A 21,896-nucleotide genomic window follows, 5' to 3' on the forward strand; every position below is an offset into this window, starting at 1 on the left:
AGATGACGAAATATATGGTTACATGCAGTATGCTATAACACAGTGACTTTATAATGCTTTATAGTATACTGTAAAATCAAAAAGAAATGATATAAAGTTTAAATTACAATTACCACTGTGACTTTACTTTCAGATATATGATTCAGAAATGAAATTCTATTTTCAATTAATATCAAAACAAAAAAGACTATCACGCTTATACTTAGCTATATATATAGAAACCTCTTTTTCAGTGACGGTCAGTACATGTGTAAATGGTTTATTGGACTCACCTTCAATGAGGTGAAAAATCAAAACATTGATCTCACATACGATATTCAGCCTTTCACAGCAACAGGTATGTATGTCAGAATGTCAAAAGCTGTTGCATGCTATTTTACACAGCTGATGGTGGTCTCAAAATGTCTGTTTCAAAGCCTTGTATATTCTACTGGTTTGTCCAGTGGATGCTGCTGATTGTGATATCCTATTTACCAGAGAAAATATTCAAATGTGTATGCTTGTTAGCTCACCCGGCCCAGAAAGCCAATATTGTTATGACATTGAAAAATTAATTTCATTCCATATATTTACATTTTGAAGTGTTTTGAATTTTCCGATGAAAGCATAAGTAAAAGCAATACTGGCATTTTTTTCTATTTATGCATTGGGGCAAAATGTAAAACATTCGCTAGGGGTCCTAGTAACAGCATGACAAAAAAACAAATAGAATATAGTTCCATTTTCAAAATTTGTTTTGTAGAATTTACACAAGTAGGATATTATTATCATGTACCTTACACACCTCATTTAAACTTAAAAATCAAGCCTATCATGTTAATGATAATCATATTAGCATAACAAAACTACACCGAGGGCTGTTTCACGGCGGAAGTGTTCCAATTACGCCCTGTTCTACGTCATTAAAGTGTATCAATACGCAGTGATGAGGTCATCTGTGTTATGCAAAAATGAATTTCGTTTTCGTCCATGGGGCCAAGCATACAGAATGTAAATATTGTGCAATGAATACCATAAAATACCAACGCTAGATGAAATTTAGTATTAGTAGCAAATAAATAAGATATAGATCTGGAAATATTCTGATCACTAGACTTCCAAATATAATTAATGTCCAACTCCACTGTCTGAAGTACCTAAAGTATGCTAAGATAGACAATGTTAACTATCTCCAATAAATGTCAATATTATTAAAATCCCCCGTCCATCCCCACATCCTATTTTACGAGTTGTTTCCCTTATCCTATAAACTAAGCATACTGACATACTATACGGTATTTGAACGATCCGAAGGTATAGTAGCTGCCAGCAGCTCAAAAACCAACCTTCCCTTATGAACATCCAACAGCAACTGATTTCCCAACGCCTCAACCAATCCCTACGCCCCTTGCAAGACTCTTAACATCAACGAGGCAAACCACAAGCTCAACAGGGCAACAACACCTGTTCCTTGGCGGACTGTGATGTCACATCCATTGCTTGTAGTACCTGTTAAACCCAAATAAACCCGGCGATTTGCATTGATACTTGTATGAAAAATACTTATCAAATCAACATTATACATATATATTTCATGTTATTCACATCTAAAACTCTTTGTACACATCTACACTCTGAAATATGCAATCCAATACTTTCAAAGCATTCCATATTTCCACATCCTCTTTTTCCAATACTTTCAATACACAAAGGAATAAACACTCAAGTGACACCAAACTGACACAGTTCAAAAGGTTACGAGAGTTCACAAAATGGCGACATCCATACATTTACAGCGTCTATGCGCTCTGCAAATACATACCCTTTCTTGCTTTCTCCAGAAGATTCTTAAACCAGGCTAACAATTAATCAAGGTAACAAAGGTATTTACATTTGAATGAAAACTGTATTGAACAATTTGAAAACATTTTAACAAGATTAAATACTATTTGAATGAATAGAGTGTTTCAACCTTAGGCAAAGGGCACTAAATTTTGTTAAAACAGAGGGTGTGACCCCTCTTGTGCAGAGGGACAGGGCCCAATAGGGGAAACTTGAGGTAAAGAAAGGTAAATCCAGACTACATTGTATTTATATCACTTCTTTCACCTTACACTGATATAAATAACAATTTACAAAATATATCAATTATTACAATATCAATTTGTATTAATATCTTCTGTTGTTTCCAAATCTATCTATGTCAGATGATTATAGGGTATCTCACTCTCAGACCGCGCAAAAAGTAATTATATTTGATCAACCACCTCAAAGACAGAGAATTACCGACTTTAAGCCCACTAACAAGACTTTTCAGTAACTAGTGCTTTACTGCCGGTTGAGATAGACATGTATTCAGTGGAACCTTGCCGGTTGAGATAGGCATGTATTCAGTGGAACCTTGCTGGTTGAAATAGACATGTATTCAGTGGAACCTTGTTGGTTGAGATAGACATGTATTCATTGTTACCTTGCCGGTTGAAATAGACATGTATTCAGTGGAACCTTGCTGGTTGAAATAGACATGTATTCAGTGGAACCTTGCTGGTTGAGATAGTCATGTATTCAGTGGAACCTTGCTGGTTGAGATAGACATGTATTCAGTGGAACCTTGCCAGTTGAGATAGACATGTATTCAGTGGAACCTTGCCAGTTGAGATAGACATGTATTCAGTGGAACCTTGCCGGTTGAGATAGGCATGTATTCAGTGGAACCTTGCTGGTTGAAATAGACTTGTATTCAGTGGAACCTTGCTGGTTGAGATAGACATGTATTCAGTGGAACATTGCTGGTTGAAATAGACATGTATTCAGTGGAACCTTGCTGGTTGAGAAAGACATGTATTCATTGTTACCTTGCCGGTTGAGATAGACATGTATTCAGTGGAACCTTGCTGGTTGAGATAGACATGTATTCATTGTTATCTTGCCGGTTGAGATAGACATGTATTCATTGTTACCTTGCCGGTTGAGATAGACATGTATTCAGTGGAACCTTGCCGGTTGAGATAGACATGTATTCATTGTTACCTTGCCGGTTGAAATAAACATGTATTCAGTGGAACTTTGCTGGTGGAGATGGACATGTATTCAGTGGAACCTTGCTGGTGGAGATGGACATGTATTCAGTGGGACCTTGTTGGTTGAGATAGACATGTATTCAGTGGAACCTTGCTGGTGGAGATGGACATGTATTCAGTGGAACCTTGCTGGTTCTGGATATGCAGGCTTTAGATGCTATAGGATATGGTTTAGACATGTTGTATGGTAGTGGTAAACTTTTGTGTACTTTCATGTTTTATCTTCAACATTGTTATTTGTTATTTACTCTCCTGTTTTGTATGACAGTACACAGACAAGCTGTCCATATCAAGTTGATGAAGCAAGACATGAAAATAGAAATCAAGCATGTCAAGCGGTAAGTAACTCAATTAAACAAACAATATATTTCAAGTTAAAAAGAGGTGTTGCATAGACAGTAAAAATTGGCTTAAATTTTCATGTTTAAGTGTTTATCATTTCATTTAAACAAACTGCTTATTAAACCAAGGCTTTATTTTTGGCTGGACAGGAAGTGTGAATGCAGCGCTCCCTGTACTGATGTTATACATTTTCCTCAAATTAATTGCCTTGACCTACTTTCACAGGGGTTAAATATGTCAAAACCTTTATCATTTTCTTCTGAATGACCAGGGGGGCCAATATTAATAATGCTTGGCTAGTAGGTACCTGGCATGAAGTGCTATAAACTTTCCTCAAATAAATGACCTTGACCTACTTTCAAGGTTACCGTGGCAAAAAGCATTAAAAACCTTTAAAAACAACTTTTCTTGTATAACCAAGAGGCACAGAGCAATGATATTTGGCCAGTAGGTACTTATGACAGAGTGCTATAAATATTTCTCAAATAAGTGTCCTTGACCAAACTACAAGGTCACAGGGATAAAAAGTGTTTAAAAACTTTTAAACAGCTTCTTCTGGAAAACCAAGATACCTAAAGCAATGCTATTTAGTTTGTAGGTACCTGGGACAGAGTGCTATAAAGCTTCCTCAATTAAATTACCTTTATCTAGTTTCAAGGTCACAATGTTAAAAAGTGTTAAAAACCTTTAAATAATTCTTCTGAATAACAAGGAGGCCCAGAGTACTTATACTTGACCAGTAGGTACTTTGCATGTAGTGCTATGAAGTTTTTCCAAATACATGACCTTGACCTACTTTCAATGTCACAGGGGTAAAAAGTGTTTCAAACATTTAAACATATTTTTAGGTCACCTGAGCTTTGCTCAAGTGACCTATTCTAATTGCTTTCCGTCCGTCGACGTCATGCGTAAACTTTTTACATTTTCAACTTCTTCTCAAGAACCAAACAATGGATTTTTTTCAAACTTGGTCAGAATCAGAATCATCCTTGGTAGATGAGGCTACAAAATTGTAAAATTGGGATTCCTACCCCAACCCCTGGGGCCAGGGCGGGGCCCCAAAGGAAAAATTAACCAATATTTCAAAAATCTTCTTCAGACTTAGAGGTACTACAGTCATTTTCCCTGCACGGAAAGAAAGATCATCAGGGGCTTTACTTAAATTGTAAATTTCAGGACCCCTGAGCTATCCGTTCTCCCTTGGGGAGGGGCTAAAGTTTACTATAGTTTATATAGGCAAAAATAACACTTTTGGGTATATTTTGACATCTGTCGGTAGGAAATTATTTTTCCTTGGTGAGAATTATCCTTGGAGGAAAATTGTTTCAAATTGTAAAATTGAGATTCCTACCCCAACCCCTGGGGCCAGGGCGGGGCCCCAAAGGGAAATTAACCAATATTTCAAAAATCTTCTTCTCCAGACTCAGAGGTACTACAGTCATTCTCTCTGAATGGAAAGAAAGATAATCAGAGGCTTTCTTTAAATTGTAAATTTCAGGACCCCTGAGCTATTTGTTCTCCCTTGGGGAGGGGGTAAAGTTTACTATAGTTTATATAGGGAAATAACACTTTTTGGGTATATTTTATCCATTTTCAGCAGAAAATTACTTAAACTTAGTTAGAATCATATTTGGTGAATGAGGGGATTACATTGTAAAAATTGGGATTCCTGCCCCATCCCCAAGGGCTAGGGCGGGGCCCCAAAGGGAACATTTACCAATATTTTCAAATTCTTATCCTTTGATGACATGACAAGTATTGTAATTCATTTTAGTTTACATGCTGATTTCCACATCACATCTCAACAATAAAATAAAGCTACCAGTACCTATGATATAACTCGGGTGACCGCTAAGGCCCTTGGGCCTCTTGTTCTAAATAACTAGGAGATCCAGAGTCATGATACTTAGCCAATAGGTACAAAGGACAGAGTGCTATAAAGTTTCCTATAATAATTGACCTTGACCTTCTTTAAAGGTCACCAGAGTAAACATGAAAAACACTTAAACAACTTCTTTTGTATAACCAGGAGCCCCATATAATGATATTTGACCAGTGGATACCTGGCATGAAGGGCTATAAAGATTCTTCAAGATCACAAGGGTCAAATATGTTTGAAACCTTTAAACATCTTTTTATACGCCTGTCAAATTTGACGGGAGTATTATTGTACATGTATGGGTTCGTCCGTCTGTCGGGTGTAAACTTTTGTTTGTCTGGCAATCTCCTCCTACATTCTTTAACTGATCTCTTTGAAACTTGGTATACATTATAATCATGATATGAAGTTGTGTCTCCCTTAAAAGAATTTTGATTCAACAATTTTTAGTTCACCTGGCACGAAGTGCAAAGTGAGCTTATGCGGTGACGCGTCGTCCGTCCGCCATCCGGCATCAATATTTTAACGACTTCTTCTTAATAACCCAAAGGCCTAGGGCGTCAATATTTGGCCAGAAGCAAACTGGGATGAAGGGCTACAAAGTTTGTTAAAATTAATGACCTTCACCCATTTTCAAGGTCACAGGTGTCAAATATGTTAAAAACTTTAAACATCTTCTTCTCGATAACCAAACTGCCCAGGGAGATGATATTTGGCCAGTAGCATGCTTGGGTGAAGGACTACCAAGTCTGTTCAAATGAATGAACTTCAATTATATTCAAGGTCACAAGAGTCAATTGCCTTAAAAATCCTTTAAACAACTTCTGAATAACCAAAATGCACAGGGTGATGATATTTGACCAGTATCATGCTCAGATGAAGGGCTACCAATTTTGTTCAAACAAACAACCTTCACCTATTTTCAAGGTCACAGGGGTCAAATAGGTTTAAAACCTTTAAATAACTTCTCCTGAATATCCAAGAGGCATAGGCTAATGACATTTGGCCAGTAACATGATCAGATGTAGGGCTACCAAGTTTATTCAAATGAATTACCTTCATCTATTTTCAAGGTCACAGGGGTCAAATATGTTTAAAAACTTTAAAGAACTTCTTCTCAATAACCAAAAGGCCTTGGATGATGATATTTGGCCATTAACATGCTGGGATGAAGGGCTACCAAGTTTGTTCAAATGAATGACCTTTGCTCATATTCAAGGTCACAGGGATCAAATATGTTTAAATCTTTAAATGACTTGTTCTGAATATTCAAAAGGTCCAGGGTAATGATATTTAGCCAGAAATATGACGGGACGGAAAGCTATAAACTTTCAAGGTCGCAGGCGTCATATGTTTAAAACATTCAATAGATTCAAATGGATCGAACACAGATATTTTGCCTGTAGCTGTATATTAGTCCACTTTTAAGATTACAAGTGTGAGATTAATACCAGGTGAGCGATTCAGGCCCATTGGGCCTCTTGTTTATAGCATGTCAGCTAACCAGTCTTAGAATGATGCAGATCATATTTCAATGTAAGAAAGTAGTTTGAAACATTCTAAGGCCAAGGAGACACGATATATGGAAATATTCGCAAAAGTACTTTCATTGAGAATAGTTTCCCATGATTGTTCAATTATTCAAGAGAGCAATAGAGACCCCTGTGGGCCTCTTGTTTGTTTTACTTCAGTGCTTGATCTTCATGAAGATTGACTGCTGTATTCTGTGATGTTTTGTGTATTACAGGAAACATGCTGTAATCTGTGATGTTTTGTGTATTACATAAAACATGCTGTAATCTGCGATGTTTTGTGTATTACAGGAAACATGCTGTAATCTGTGATATTTTGTGTATTACAGGAAACATGCTGTAATCTGTGATGTTTTGTGTATTACAGGAAACAACTGGTTCAGTATGTACCCACAGAATTGCTGCAGAGAGGAAAATCTTCTGAACCAAGAAAAAGGGTGAGAGGAATAACATTTAATATTGGTATTTTTATTGACTTGTTATTTTCTGTAAAAATGAAACTCATGATTTTATTGTGTGGCCTGCGAAAAGCTGGTGACAAATAGGTATTGCTATGTCTGCGTCGGCAGTGCCGTCGGCATCGTCCGCACAGAGGTTTTCGTGCGATTACTTGAGTTTCCTTGGGCTGATCAAACTCAAACTTCATGCAGTGCTTCCTTACCAAAAGTGCTTGCTTGTGATTGCTTTTCAGGTCTGAAGGTCAAAGGTTATGGTCACTGTTACTATAAATAGAAAATCTGTATTCGTGCGATAACTTGAGTTTCCTTGGGCCGATCAAACTCAAACTTCATGCAGTGCTTTCTTACCAAAAGTGCTTGCTTGGGATTGCTTTTCAGGTCCGATGGTCAAAAGTCAAGGTCTCTGTTACTATAAATAGAAAATCTGTTTTCGTGCAATAACTTGAGTTTCCTTGGGCCGATCAAACTCAAACTTCATCCAGTGCTAAGCAAGTCCTGCGCAGGCGACACATCCACTTCCGTGGAATTCTTGTTACACATGAGACATATTCTTAGTTTTCCAAACCTGTGATACTATAATCTTAACTGTGATATGCTTCTATCTTAACCTTATGGATTTTATGTGTGCATGTATGCTATGTATCTTTTTTCTTACTCAAGTTGTAAATATTGTATATTTTATGTCGACCACATGTGAGATGAGGCCTTTACTCAATGTGTTATCAAATTTAAATAAAGTCTATTATTAGCTCACCTGGCCCGAAGGTAGTCCTTCATCCTAGTTTGCTTCTGGCCAAATATCATCACCCTAGGCCTTTTGGTTATTAAGAAGAAGCTCTGTCCGTCAATGTAAAATTACAAAACTTAACTAAAAAATCTCTCATAAAACATCAGTGATTCCTGTTGATATATACGGAATGTATCTGCAGGAGAATCGTCCAAGCATAGAAAGCAGTGGTAAGCCTTGCGAGCAGTCTCAGGGCCTGTCTCACAGCAAGTCTGATACGGAGCTCCTCCGCTCTGACACCATCACAGTGGACATTCAGGATGACTCAAGTCGAGATTCACGAAGCGGCACACCCACACAGGACAATCCAAGCAAAGACACCACATGCGCAAACGGGGAGGTAAGTAATTGGATGTGACAGTATAAAAGGGGTGTTTCAGTGTCTTCAAGAGCATCAACATTTTCATATAGAGTATTAAAGATATGAAAGTAGACTTTCTTTACTATTTCGGTCAAGACAAAAGTACCAAAGGCCCCACTCCGCCATTCTATGGGATTGGGGATATATCTGAATGAGTCAACTATGTTTAACTCATCTAGCCAAATGACCTAATGCTTCAGTACATCAGCCATCCATTTATCAAGTGTCAACTTTTTGCCATATTGTGTTAAGCAATTTTTTTCTAGAACTACATTTGGTTGGAAGCATCCTCAGTCGGTATTCCAATAATACACGTTAAAGGTCTAACCCCCTGAGGAGGGAGGAGGGGGGGGGGACTTATGGATGGCACTAAAAGAGTTTTTTACCTCACCCGCCCGAAGGCGCAGCGTCCGTCGTTTGTCCGCCAGTTTTTCTTTAAAACTAGTCCTGAACAGCTTAGTGGGTTTTAGCTCATTTTAACCTGGAGTATCCTTGGTCAAACAGGATCCAATTTTTTACCAACACCTTTTTTACATGGACAATTTTGTATAAACAATGGGTGTGGCCCCCCTGGGTGCAGAGGGGCAGGGCCAATTAGGAAGAACAAAAGGGAAATGTTTAAAATCCTTTTCCCTCTGTATGAAAGGAGGGATTTGAATCAAATTTGGTGTATAGCATCCTTAGGCAAAACAAACTTTAGGGGCCAAACAAGCTTAATTGGACTTGGTTAATGTTTTGGGGCAAGCTTGAGGTTAAAGCTTTTGGGCAAGATTTTTCCAGACAGTGTTGGATCATTACACCTAAAACATAGTTGTCTGTTATGAGGTTAAGGCATTTATATCGAGTGTAAGCAATGTGCTGGACCATATTTTCATATTTTAGGGGCCAAAATGGACAAGTTTTTTTGTGAAGTGTTGGATCACCACCATCAATAGGCTGTTGTCTTTTATAAGGTTGAAGTATTTATATGGAGTGTAAGCAATGTTCTGAATTATATTTTCATTATTTTAGGGGCCAAAACTAGTTAGTTGGACTTAGTCAAAGTTTTTGGGCAAGTTTTTTTTTGTGCAGTGTTGGATCGGTCACCACCATCAATACGCTGTTGACTATTTCTTGTTGGCTGGTCATCTCTTCTTACATGTTAATGCACAACAAAAACTTTGTTGTATTGCCATCATTTGTTCAAAGAAATGTTGGCCTTATAAAAGGGTTTGGCAATAAATTGAGGGAAATTGTACAAGAAAAACGTCATTAAGGGACCTGATATATGTTGGCAGTAAGTGAGGTGGCAAATGAAATGACAGGCATTATATCAAGGTTTTACTGTATATTTGTTTCTATTGATACATATTGTTTAACATTGAAATAATCTCCAACATATAACCAAATATTCAATTGCTGTGTAAAAAGTGATGAATACACATATGGTCACTGGTGTCAAATTCAATTTCAATAAATTTTATTTGTCAAAAGACAAATGGATTGGGCAGCAGGCATAGCCTATTTAAGCCCTCTCCAAACATAGTAACAAACAGTGGTACAAGCATAAACATACCGTAAAAACCCATGTAATTTGCGCACTTTTTTTTCAGAAATTTAATACCCAAAGTTGGGGGTGCGTAAAATACACAGGTATAGAACATTCATGTTTTTTTCAGGAAAAGATCGACGATTCTGGGAGATCGCCATCTTGGATTATTTCCCTTATTTATTATACACGGAACTCTAAGACAAATGTCGGTCAACAAATTTATTTATGTCAAACATTAATAAAAGATACATAATGTGTTGTTATGTGAGTTTATGTGAAAAGTATTATTAAATAGGTAACCGTTAACAAAAAAAGTTTAGCCAAATTCCTATGCCAGAGAATCGCCGATCAACTTACGACATTACGTTTCGACATCTCGGTGCGTTTCCCCATACTATTACGAAAATGTAGTTGTTCAATTTAAGCTCCGTTCCATGTAAGTTCTGTAAGGTTTTTTCAAATCGCCTATGCGTAAACGTATAGCATGTTTTTTTTACGGCTCACTTTCATGTTGATCTCGCGTCTAACATTACGTAAACACGTGATTGATAATAACCTCGTGAATTATTTCAATATTTATTAAATGAAGCATCGTAAAAATAGTCTGCGTTAACTATTTTTTTCCTTGGAGTAGATTTGAAGAGGATGTATTGATTGTCCACGCTTCTAGTATAAACATATTTTTTATAATCCCTTATCAGTCAAATCAGTCTGTAGTTATGACAATGCAGTAGGGCTTCGTAATTCACGCCACGTGTTGGCGAGTGAAAAAAACAACAACACGGTCCGTCGATCGCGACTGCAAATCATTTCAATTAGTAGAGCTATTGTTAACGGGTAATCACAGAGATAGTGTTAGCTAATTACTGCATTGTAATTTGTAAAAAATATCGCCAAACCACGGACTTAGATAATCTAATTCCGTGGCCAAACTGATCTGTGACATGACCTGGTTTGAAGTGACGTAACCCAAGCCGCCATGATGAGCCCTTCTCACTGATCATAATTATGATCAATAAAAGGTATCTAATTATGTCTTTTATCCAGGAGATATGCACCAGCGGTTATTAAACATCGAATTACTTATTAATTGATATGTTTTTGTAAGCAAGTAAATGTTTTATGTAAAATATTGCTAAAATGAATTGATGTATGCCGATGTGCGCACACGTGTGTGTTATGTGTGATCAGATAATTCAAAGAAAACAAGCTACAAAATACACATTTTACGTAGTTTCTTCATGGTTTTAAATATCATTTTACATCAATGAAAAAAAAATCAGAGAAATATATTTAAAAAAAAATTATTCAGAGATCGATTTTCGGAGCATGAACATCGTTTTTTTCCAGATTTTTTGGGTGCGCAAAATATTTGAGTAGAAGCTTTTTTCCAGATTTTCAGCCTCAAAAAGTACCTGCGCAAATTACACAAGTGCGCAAATTACATGGGTTTTTACGGTAGACATTAGAACACATACAAACATATATAAACACATAGAAGCAAGTTGATATTATCAAATAGATAATTGAAGTAGGGGAAACAACTACTAAATCCTATTTTTATTGTAAAAAGAAACTTGTTTCCTAGATTCTTGGTCTAAACTTTGAAACAGTTGAGATCCATACCCTTTAGGTAGCAGTGTGCAGTAGCGTACGGTGGCCATGGGTGTTATTTTTGTACAATGAATAACCCCTTTAATATTACATGTATCAATTATTTTTTTTAAAGTTCAGCTGTAAAATTGGCATATACATGATGAATATTGGACTATGTGGGCTTCACATTTAAAAAAAAAATTGAATTTGGCTTGAGACTACATTTTTGGCCATTTACGAATCTGTCTACACAACAAAAGCTAGCTTTTCATGTAGTCTTTTGTTGTACTCAGCACATGTGTAAATATTGTGAAAAATCTAGTTTGACGACCTATGTTAAAATGTGAGTATCTGTGACCGAGTAGGTGATATTTAATTTAAGACAGGTTTAAGAAAAAAAATACTACTTGCGTGGGTCAAATTTTAGGTTAAAAATCATGTTTTTTTGCATTTTTTGGCGGTTTTTGATGTGGTAACCATGGTTTTCACAAGTCCCAAATCTGGAGAAATCACTTTTTGAAAAAATATTCATTCTTCTAAAAAAAACGTATTCAAAATGTAGTTTATAAATATATATATTTATGTAGGTGTGTTGTGCAGGATGAATCTGCTATCCATGTTTATTCGAGACCTGCCCTTTATTTTTAGGGTCAAGCCATTTCTACTCTGCTACCTTAGCCATATTTGTAATTGTTGAGTATAAAGAGATGAATACACATATGCTACCAGGATGGTTCCAGGATCTATCCCCACTCATAGACACTTAGTTCCTGGGTTATTTGAAACTGTTGAGATCCCCACACATACTAATATATACATTAATGGAAATAAGGATCCCCACTTTATTATAATATATACTATTGCTGAGCATGAAGATTTACCAGGATTGCCCTATGCTTTTGATCATATTTGCCATACAATTTTTAATAAGAACTTTTTGCCATGATTGCCTAAATATCAAGATGAAAGATAGCCTAGACCCACTGGGTCTATTCCTTGCAAGAGTGATAATGATGCAAGTAATAATAATCTGTATTTCTATGGTTTGTTTCCAGGCTGAACCTGCTTCTCCCACCACAGACATGATCATGCAGAGTCCGGTTTGTGTCTCCAAACAGGATAACTCCAATCAAGAAGACAACAGTCCAATAAAACGTTCAGGTTCTGATGAAGACTCGCAGGTCTGTATCACATCAGTCACTGTCAGTGCAGCTTTTCTGATGTACTTAACAAGCTAAAATATTATAACAATATCATGACATCCACTATACATCCAAACATTACAAAAATAGGTGATATTTACACAAAATCTGGTAGCATTCTGAGATTTTGATAGGTTAAGCTTGTTATAACTATTTCTCAAGAAGTATGCAACAGATCTTGTTAAATTTCATATTCACAGCCTCCCCAATGGTCCTAGGTTGTATCACAGCCTCCCAATGGTCCTTGGTTGTATCACAGCCTCCCAATGGTCCTAGGTTGTGCATGTTTCATTACTCACAGCCTACAAATGGTCCTAGTTTGTATCACAGCCTCCCAATGGTCCTAGGTTGTGCATGTTTCATTACTCACAGCCTCCAAATGGTCCTAGTTTGTATCACAGCCTCCCAATGGTCCTAGTTTGTATCCCAGCCCCCCAATGGTCCTAGTTTGTATCACAGCCTCCCAATGGTACTGGGTTGTATCACAGCCTCCCAATGGTCCTAGTTTGTATCGCAGCCTCCCAATGGTCCTAGGTTGTGCATGTTTCATTATTCACAGTCTAATACACATATGCTACCAGGATGGTTCCAGGATCTATCCCCACTCATAGGTTTGTATCACAGCCTCCCAATGGTCCTAGGTTGTGTATTAATCATTACTCACAGCCTCCAAATGGTCCTAGTTTGTATCACAGCCTCCCAATGGTCCTAGGTTGTGTATTAATCATTACTCACAGCCTCCAAATGGTCCTAGTTTGTATCACAGCCTCCCAATGGTACTGGGTTGTATCACAGCCTCCCAATGGTCCTAGGATGTATCACAGCCTCTCAATGGTCCTAGGTTGTATCACAGCCTCCCAATGGCCCTAGGTTGTATCACAGCCTCCCAATGGTCCTAGTTTGTATCCCAGCCCCCCAATGGTCCTAGGTTGTATCACAGCCTCCCAATGGTACTAGGTTGTATCACAGCCTTCCAATGGTCCTAGGGTATATCACAGCCTCCAAATGGTCCTAGGTTGTATCGCAGCCTCCCAATGGTCCTAGGTTGTGCATGTTTCATTACTCACAGCCTCCAAATGGTCCTAGTTTGTATCACAGCCTCCCAATGGTCCTAGTTTGTATCCCAGCCCCCCAATGGTCCTAGGTTGTATCACAGCCTCCCAAGGGTCCTAGGTTGTATCACAGCCTCCCAATGGTCCTAGTTTGTATCCCAGCCCCCCAATGGTCCTAGTTTGTATCACAGCCTCCCAATGGTACTGGGTTGTATCACAGCCTCCCAATGGTCCTAGATTGTATCACAGCCTCCCAATGGTCCTAGGTTGTGTATTAATCATTACTCACAGCCTCCAAATGGTCCTAGTTTGTATCACAGCCTCCCAAAGGTCCTAGTTTGTATCACAGCCTCCCAATGGTCCTAGTTTGTATCACAGCTTCCCAATGTTCCTGGGTTGTATCACAGCCTCCCAATGGTCCTAGGATGTATCACAGCCTCTCAATGGTCCTAGGTTGTATCACAGCCTCCCAATGGGCCTAGGTTGTATCACAGCCTCCCAATGGTCCTAGGATGTATCACAGCCTCTCAATGGTCCTAGGTTGTATCACAGCCTCCCAATGGCCCTAGGTTGTATCACAGCCTCCCAATGGGCCTAGGTTGTATCACAGCCTCCCAATGGTCCTAGGATGTATCACAGCCTCTCAATGGTCCTAGGTTGTATCACAGCCTCCCAATGGTACTAGGTTGTATCACAGCCTTCCAATGGTCCTAGGTTGTATCACAGCCTTCCAATGGTCCTGGGTTGTATCACAGCCTTCCAATGGTCCTAGGTTGTATCACAGCTCCCAATGGTCCTAGGTTGTATCACAGCCTCCAAATGGTCCTAGGTTGTATCGCAGCCTCCCAATGGTCCTAGGTTGTATCACAGCTTCCCAATGGTCCTGGGTTGTATCACAGCCTCCCAATGGTCCTAGGTTGTGCATGTTTCATTATTCACAGTCTCCAATGGTCCTAGGTTGTGCATGTTTCATTTTGAGACTGATAGGAAAAAGGCAGCCATCTTTGATACAGACAGTTCAAGTTGCTAGTTCACCTGGCCTGAAATCATTGGTCAAAATGAATTAGTAAGTTGTTTGCATGAAATGCTGCAATGAATTCAAAAGAAATATACTCTACCTATATTCAAGGTAAAAGGGGTCAATCTAACACTCAAACAGCTTCTTTTGAATAAGCTAAAAAATGTCCTATAGCTTGCTGACATGGAATGTTATGAAGAAATTACATTGACCTTTATTTTAGGTCACAGAAATAAAGCAACTTCATCTGAAAATCAGAAAGGCCTAGAGTCAACGTCCTGCTACCATTGATTGATAGATTTTTTTGTGAAAAAGAAATAACCTACCAATATTAAAAGTCAATGTGGTAAGATTTGTTAAAACGCTGGCATGCCCCTTATCAGCCCCTCTGGCTGGTATCAGGACCGAGAGTTGATGAGGGTTATGATATCTAAATGGTCATATCATAAACTTTTTATCATGTCTTTTTGATAATACATAAACAAAGCAAAAAGCAAAAAGAAAACATTTGTAAAATTAAATGAACAATATCAACAAATTATCAAAAATTAGTCATCTTTATGCACATAGATAAAAATAATCTTGCCAAAAATATACCCAAATCAGCCGTTGCTATTGTTTCTGGATCAGGTAGCTCCCCGAATGAACCGAGAAATAATCCGATCAGCCTCATATCGGACTCTGTTTTCCTTTGTGTGTTTGAATTCTGCATACTTGGCACCAATTGATCAGTGTTCTGGTCATCTCTCAACCTTACAATATTTGTTCTGTGTATTAAATTTTCTCTATATAAAAGTTTGTTATGATATGGTCAAACATGGAAACCCACTTATAATCAGCACACTTTAAAACAAATAGCTTTAAACAACTGCATCTAAATAAACAAAAGACCCAGGGTAAAGATGTTTAAGCCAATAGCATGCTAGGATGATAGGCTACCAGATTTGTTCAAATGTTTGACCTTGAATATAAGTCAGAGATGAATACACATATGCTACCAGGATGGTTCCAGGATCTATCCCCACTCATAGACACTTAGTTCCTGGGTTATTTGAAACTGTTGAGATCCCCACCCAAACCCATATATACATTGCTGGGCATACGGATCACCACCCTGGTTGTCTTTGGCTCCAAATTAGGTTTTTGAGGAAGGGAGATCACTCTGATTCTCTATTGTCGAGATATGGGTCACGTGAGGGTAGGGAAGGCTACAAAGATGGGTGTAGGTATTGTTTATGCATACTATAGTTATGGTTAGTATTACATAATGAAAATTAGTTTTAACATCAAAAACCTCAAAATTGAGGTAAATCTTAAATATCCTTTTTCTTCTGTATGATGGAAGGGATTTAAACAAAATTGGGCAAATTGGACTAAATTTTGTATAAACGAAGGGTGTGGACCCCCTTGGGGTAGTGGGCAAGGCCCAATAGCGCAACTTGAGGTAAAATCCTTCTCGTTTAGTTTGATTGGAGGGATCAAATTTGGTCCAAAGCATCATTGGGCAAGGAGGAGTGAATTTTATATAAACAGTGTATGCTACCTTGTATTTATAAAACTCTCTTATTTACACTGTTACACAGAATGTGCTAGGATCTCCAATGCATGTTGACTCATTTGGACAGAGTCCCAGTCGAAAACGTGAGGGCTCTCCAGTACGGCCTGACAGTCCAGTCAAAAGGTCCAAGTCTATAGAAGAATCCCCAGCAAATCAGGTATTTGATATCAGTTACTGGGCTTACAGGTTTTAAGCTTTACAGATATTCTTTTTAGAGACAAAGTCTCACTTCACCTGTTGCAGTCACCTTTTGTTCGTTGTCATTAATTTCTATTAATGGATGGAAAGATCCTCGGGGGCTTTGTCTAGATTGTAAATTTCAGTACCCCTAGGTCATCTTTTCTTCCTTTGGGGAGGGGGAAGTTTACTGTAGTTAATAAAGGGAAATCACACTTTTTGGTATATTTTGTCCATAGCAGAGATCACTCAGGTTAATAGTAAATTACAAACTTCATTGACCCCGTGTCATTCGCTGTCCTTTGGGTAGAGGGTAAAGGTTACCGTAGTTTATGTAGGGAAATAACTCTTTTGGGTATATTTTGTCTATACTCCGCAGGAAATTGTTCAAAGTTGGTTTGAATAGTTATGATGAGATAGCAATTAGATGGTGTAAGAAAATAAAACCCTTCCTCATCCCTTGGGACAGAGGAGTGGGACTGAAATAGGGAAAATGGCTAAAGTTTTAAAAATCTTCTTCACAAAAATCAAGTCTTGGGGTAGAGAAATTCAAGGCGGGGCAGGGGGGCTTCACCCTAATGGTGAAATAAAGGGTTTAAGCCTTTTTTTTCTATTTGACTTTTTTTTAAACCAAATTTGTTTTAGTTTTACAAAACTTTGATGTCCTGAATATGAAAATCACAGAAATCAAGTCTGATACTTTTGATGCTACTTTTCCAGTTTGATACCGGTTACTTTCTCAATTTTTTTCTTCAAATCTGACCCCAAAAACATACCTGCGCACTATACCCGCAAATTAACAGTAAGCGTATATGTTTAACTAACCAATGCTTACATCACACAGCAGCATTGTGAAACAGTTTAATCACATGTCTTACAAGAATCCTGGGTTTTATTCACCAGCTGCATCAGTTTTACAACTGTCAGCAAACAGTAAAAAATAATGCATGGATTTTGGTGCCATATATATAGATTACCTTGTCTCATAAATATTGAGTATATATATGTTTTTAACAGAATGCTGCAGAAAGCCCAATGGACGGTGTGAAGGAAGGAGAAGGTAGAGACAGGACAACAGATATTGCCAGCAATCAGGTTTGTGAAGCTGGACACTTGCATTCCCATGTTAAACCTCCTCAAATGTAAACCACATTTTTCAGATTTCGGTAACTCCAGAAAAACTATTTAGTTTAGGAGTGGACTTGAAAATGGCTGACCTGATGAATACAATAAAGTTAACATTTTTTACATGCCATTAGACAACCTCAGTTTTTGCAGAAGGTGGTATGTAGATTTCAGTTGCTGTTTAGTTTAGAAGGTCTCGCTCTGACCTAGTACAATGTCAGCAGCATATCACTATTATATTAAAAAAATAGAGAACTTTAAAAACTATTCCTTTTGAATGAGAATTGTCTGAACATGTGTGGTTCTTTGTTTTTTATCAGCGGAACGTGAAGCGACTTCCTAGTACAGATGTACCTGACCTGATGAGTCCACAGACAACGCATACTCAAGCAGTCAATGTGACACGCAAATGCATTCGTCTCAAACTCAAGTGACAACGTGGAGAGGAGTCATAATCCCTAGGACCTTCAGCAAGACTATATCTCTAGAGAACAACAACATTGTACTAGGGTGTGGAGGAACTTGTCGTATACCTTGTGAATAATTGTGGAAGATTCATATCAGAAAGTCTATTTGGCAAATCAGTCTTGATGAATTTATGTCAGAACAATTATATCTGATAAATAAATGTCAAAGATCATGTCAGAATGAACTTCTTAGAAATTGTTGTCGAGGAATCGTATCATAGGTTTCATGCAGTGGAACACCATGGTATTCAAATCAGAACAACTGCAAAGGAATGAAGAAGCAATGGAGAGTAAATGGGTTGTTAAACACGGAGAACCTTCGCTGGAACGACACAATATTCCTCTTACCGTGTTATTTGTGAATTGACTTCGACATACATAGGGAAAGCACAATCTTACAATTCCATAGTGAACAATTACGGAGCAATTTGACATCCTTTTGGGTAAATGTCCTGACAGACATGCAAAATATTGATAGTGTGTGAGCTTCATGAGTAGAAACTTTATCTAAGGACACAAACCACTTGTAACTTTTAGGATTCCCATGTGTAAAGTAATCGGTGAAAGTTCTACCTCCCATTGCAAACAAATATTGGTAAAAACAACCCAAGTGTCGGATATTCAAACCATAGGTTTGAACCATAGATTGTAATCTAGATAGATTACAATGCATAACCTATCTAGGAAGCATCAGTTAGCAATGTTTTAGGTCAGGTCAGGCTTGCTTAGGATTTAAATGTTGCATGAATATGATATAGCTCATCTAGATCAGTGCATGTTTTTCACCCTATTTCATCTTTCTCAGGTACAGAGGGAACAAAAATGACATAATGATCAGAGTGCTGTTATAGGCCAACCACATGCTCATTAAAACCATTTATTACCAATTTTTTCATAATATGTAACAAACAATTATGAGATGGGATTAAATAGTTATTTAAACAGTATGAAATTCTATTAATTTCATTTTGTAGAAGACACAGTTGCTGATTGTTATGTCTGGCCAAGAGGTGGAGACATAAAGCATTACCCTTGGGACACAGATGTACATAGTAAGTTTTGGTGTATCACTGGTAATCAGTCCTGTTCTCTAAGGGTGAAATGAAATTATCAAGTCGGATGAAATGATATAAGGTCTGGTGATTGAGTGCAGCGCTTGTAATATGGAAGTCCAGGAACTGACACCAATGTCCTTCATTTTAAGTTCACCTGCCCGAAGGGCGATTGAGCTTAAACCATGGCGCATCGTCCGTTCATCCGTTAGTCAACTTTTTGTTTAAACGACTTCTTCTGAAGTTCCGAAAGTCCTATATCTTGATATTTGGCCAGTAGTTTCCTCGGATAGTTCAGACAAAGTTTGCAAATGAAAATGACATTGGCCTACTTTCAAGGTCACCAGGGTCAAATACCGGTAGGTCTAAATCTTCAAACAACTTCTTCTGAATATCTGAAAGGCCTAGAGTGTCAAGTACTATTCCTATTCCCTGACCAGCACCTGTGTTTGAGTTCCATAACATTTGCACATGAATATGCCCTTAACCTGCCTATACTTTCAAGGTCACAAGGGTCAAATAACTGTAAACTTTCAACTGCTTCTGTATATACCATCAAACTAACTTCACAATATTTAGCCAACAACTCTATGTAACAAAACAAACAGGTGAGCGATACAGGCCCTTCTTGGCCTCTTATTGTTTATCTCTGTAAAGTTCTGTTGAATTGAGCTACTGTAACTTGAACAACTCTCCCATAAAGTTGGAAGATGTCACATGAGATATACATTAAATTATCAACCTATGCTATAGTTATGCATATTAACACAGCAATGGCTTTAATAATGAAGCTTACTCATTTCTCACCTTTTATTAGAACCTGTGAGCTTAAGCTGTGGAGTGTTGTTGGTAATCCGTCGTCTATTCATCAGCTTTTTCATTTAAAACACTGAAGGTCCTGAATGGCTTTGTGGATTTTGACTTCATTTGACCTGAAGCATCATTTGGCAAGGGGGACTGAATGTTGTGTTAACAGAGGTTGTGGCTTGGGGCAGAGGGTCACATATTAACCAAATCTGGTCTAAAGCATACCTGGGCAAAGGAGACTCAATTTTGTATAAACAGAGGTTGTAACTCCCCTTGGGGTAGAAGGGCAGTGCCCAATAGGGTAAATGGAAGTAAAACTTTACAATGTTGTCTTCTGTATGGTCTAGAGCATCCTTTGGCAAAGGGGATACAATTCTAGCCCACCATTTCTGATGATGGTGGGCTAATCGCCCTTCATCTGTGGTCCATTGTCTGTCCTTAGACAATACTTATTTCACTATTGTTATAAGTGTGATATATAGGCCCCCCTTGGCAGGCGTAAAAGAAGGTAATTTGTCCATATTGCGTTTAGCATCCCCTTCTCTGGAAATAAAAGATGGATTGCTCTGGGGACCCATAGACTTTGTCAGTTGGTCATAATTTTGAAATGGTCAAGATCCCCACCCCATAACCACATTTACAACCGCTGAGCATAAAGATAAGAACACAGTGTTTGTATTGGAACTGAGCCCTGGGATCTGGCCACCCCCGTAAGGACTTAATTCCTTTATTATAACTTGGAAACAGTTCAAATCACCACCCCATAACCATAAATACAATTGTTGGGCTTAAAATGACAAACAAAATTATTCTGCCAGGGTCTGCCTTCCTGTCCAAAGTAACTAAGTCCTGGAGTCACTGGAAGCATTTGAGATGATCATTGGGTATAAATACAGGTACAACAGCTGAGCCTAAATATTTGGATACACAAATGCTGCCAGGGATTTCTCTGGGCCTGGCCCTATTCTTAGGATGTTATTTGCCATACTACATTTAATGACATTATTGCCATGATTGTCCAAATTATCCAGTTGAACGATAAAGGCCAGTGGGCCTCTTTTAATTAGATTATATATGAAAATTGGAATTAATGTGCAATGAAAATAAAGATTGCTTTGTGTTTATTTCAACATTAACCCTTTTTGACAGGGTGTTATTTACAGTTCAGATGTATAAGTTATGTTGGTAATAGGTAAAAACAGGTCAAATGAAGTTTTAGATTTCACATACATTGATTGTTTTGTATTGCTTTAAATAACGCCATTGAAGGTAGGTCCTCCCTCAATGATTTGTGTGAAAGCATCATTTTAATTCTGCACTTTGTTCGAATAATGTCCGAGAATTAAGGAAAACAAATAAAACACATGGCTACTCAAATTGCTTTCATGAACTAGGGTATCAGAAAATTAAATCCTCAAGTTCCATCACTTTAAAAGAAAAATGACTTACCTGAAAGCCAAAGAAATGTGCCTTATAATTTTCTGTAAATATGATACATTCCTTCATCAAATTTTAGTTCCAAAAGCATTTTCAGGCCAGAGAGGACTAAAATGATTTATATTTTAGTGATATCTAATCCATTAAGATGTTATGTAAAAATATGTTTTGTAGTTTGTGTACATTGAAGACTTCCTAGACAATAAAAAACATTGTAATTATTTCTATTTTATGAGTCCTCTGTCAAGATTTATGTGAAACTTCTTTTTAAATAAAAAGTAATACTTACCATGTCCAATTAGAACTGCAAAACAATTATTCCTGTGCTATTTTGTAGCTCACCTGGTCTGTTGGACCAGTAAACTCATGTCATGGTATGGTGTCCGTTGTCTTCTGTCAAATCTATCAGTTCTGAGTGGCGCTATTGAATTTAACTAAATATGGCCTGAAGAATCC

The 21,896-nt window shown here is 37.7% G+C and overlaps 1 protein-coding gene across 2 annotated transcripts in view; it reads left to right on the top strand.

The window, feature by feature from the left end:
* Positions 1–21,667, top strand: part of LOC110449133 (poly(A) polymerase beta-like) — a 56,786-nt gene extending 35,119 nt beyond the window's left edge. For both annotated transcript variants that reach the window (XM_021495775.1, XM_021495774.1), the window contains exons 15-22: positions 234–337; positions 3,328–3,397; positions 7,180–7,249; positions 8,200–8,397; positions 12,601–12,726; positions 16,401–16,532; positions 17,570–17,647; positions 17,998–21,667. In XM_021495775.1, the coding sequence (XP_021351450.1) occupies positions 234–337; positions 3,328–3,397; positions 7,180–7,249; positions 8,200–8,397; positions 12,601–12,726; positions 16,401–16,532; positions 17,570–17,647; positions 17,998–18,111 (892 nt within the window). In that variant the 3' untranslated portion in view covers positions 18,112–21,667. The remainder of the gene's footprint in view (positions 1–233; positions 338–3,327; positions 3,398–7,179; positions 7,250–8,199; positions 8,398–12,600; positions 12,727–16,400; positions 16,533–17,569; positions 17,648–17,997) is intronic.
* Positions 21,668–21,896: the final 229 nt, after the last annotated feature.

Source organism: Mizuhopecten yessoensis, unplaced genomic scaffold, assembly GCF_002113885.1.
Source record: "Mizuhopecten yessoensis strain PY_sf001 unplaced genomic scaffold, ASM211388v2 scaffold4507, whole genome shotgun sequence".
Taxonomy (NCBI): domain Eukaryota; kingdom Metazoa; phylum Mollusca; class Bivalvia; order Pectinida; family Pectinidae; genus Mizuhopecten; species Mizuhopecten yessoensis.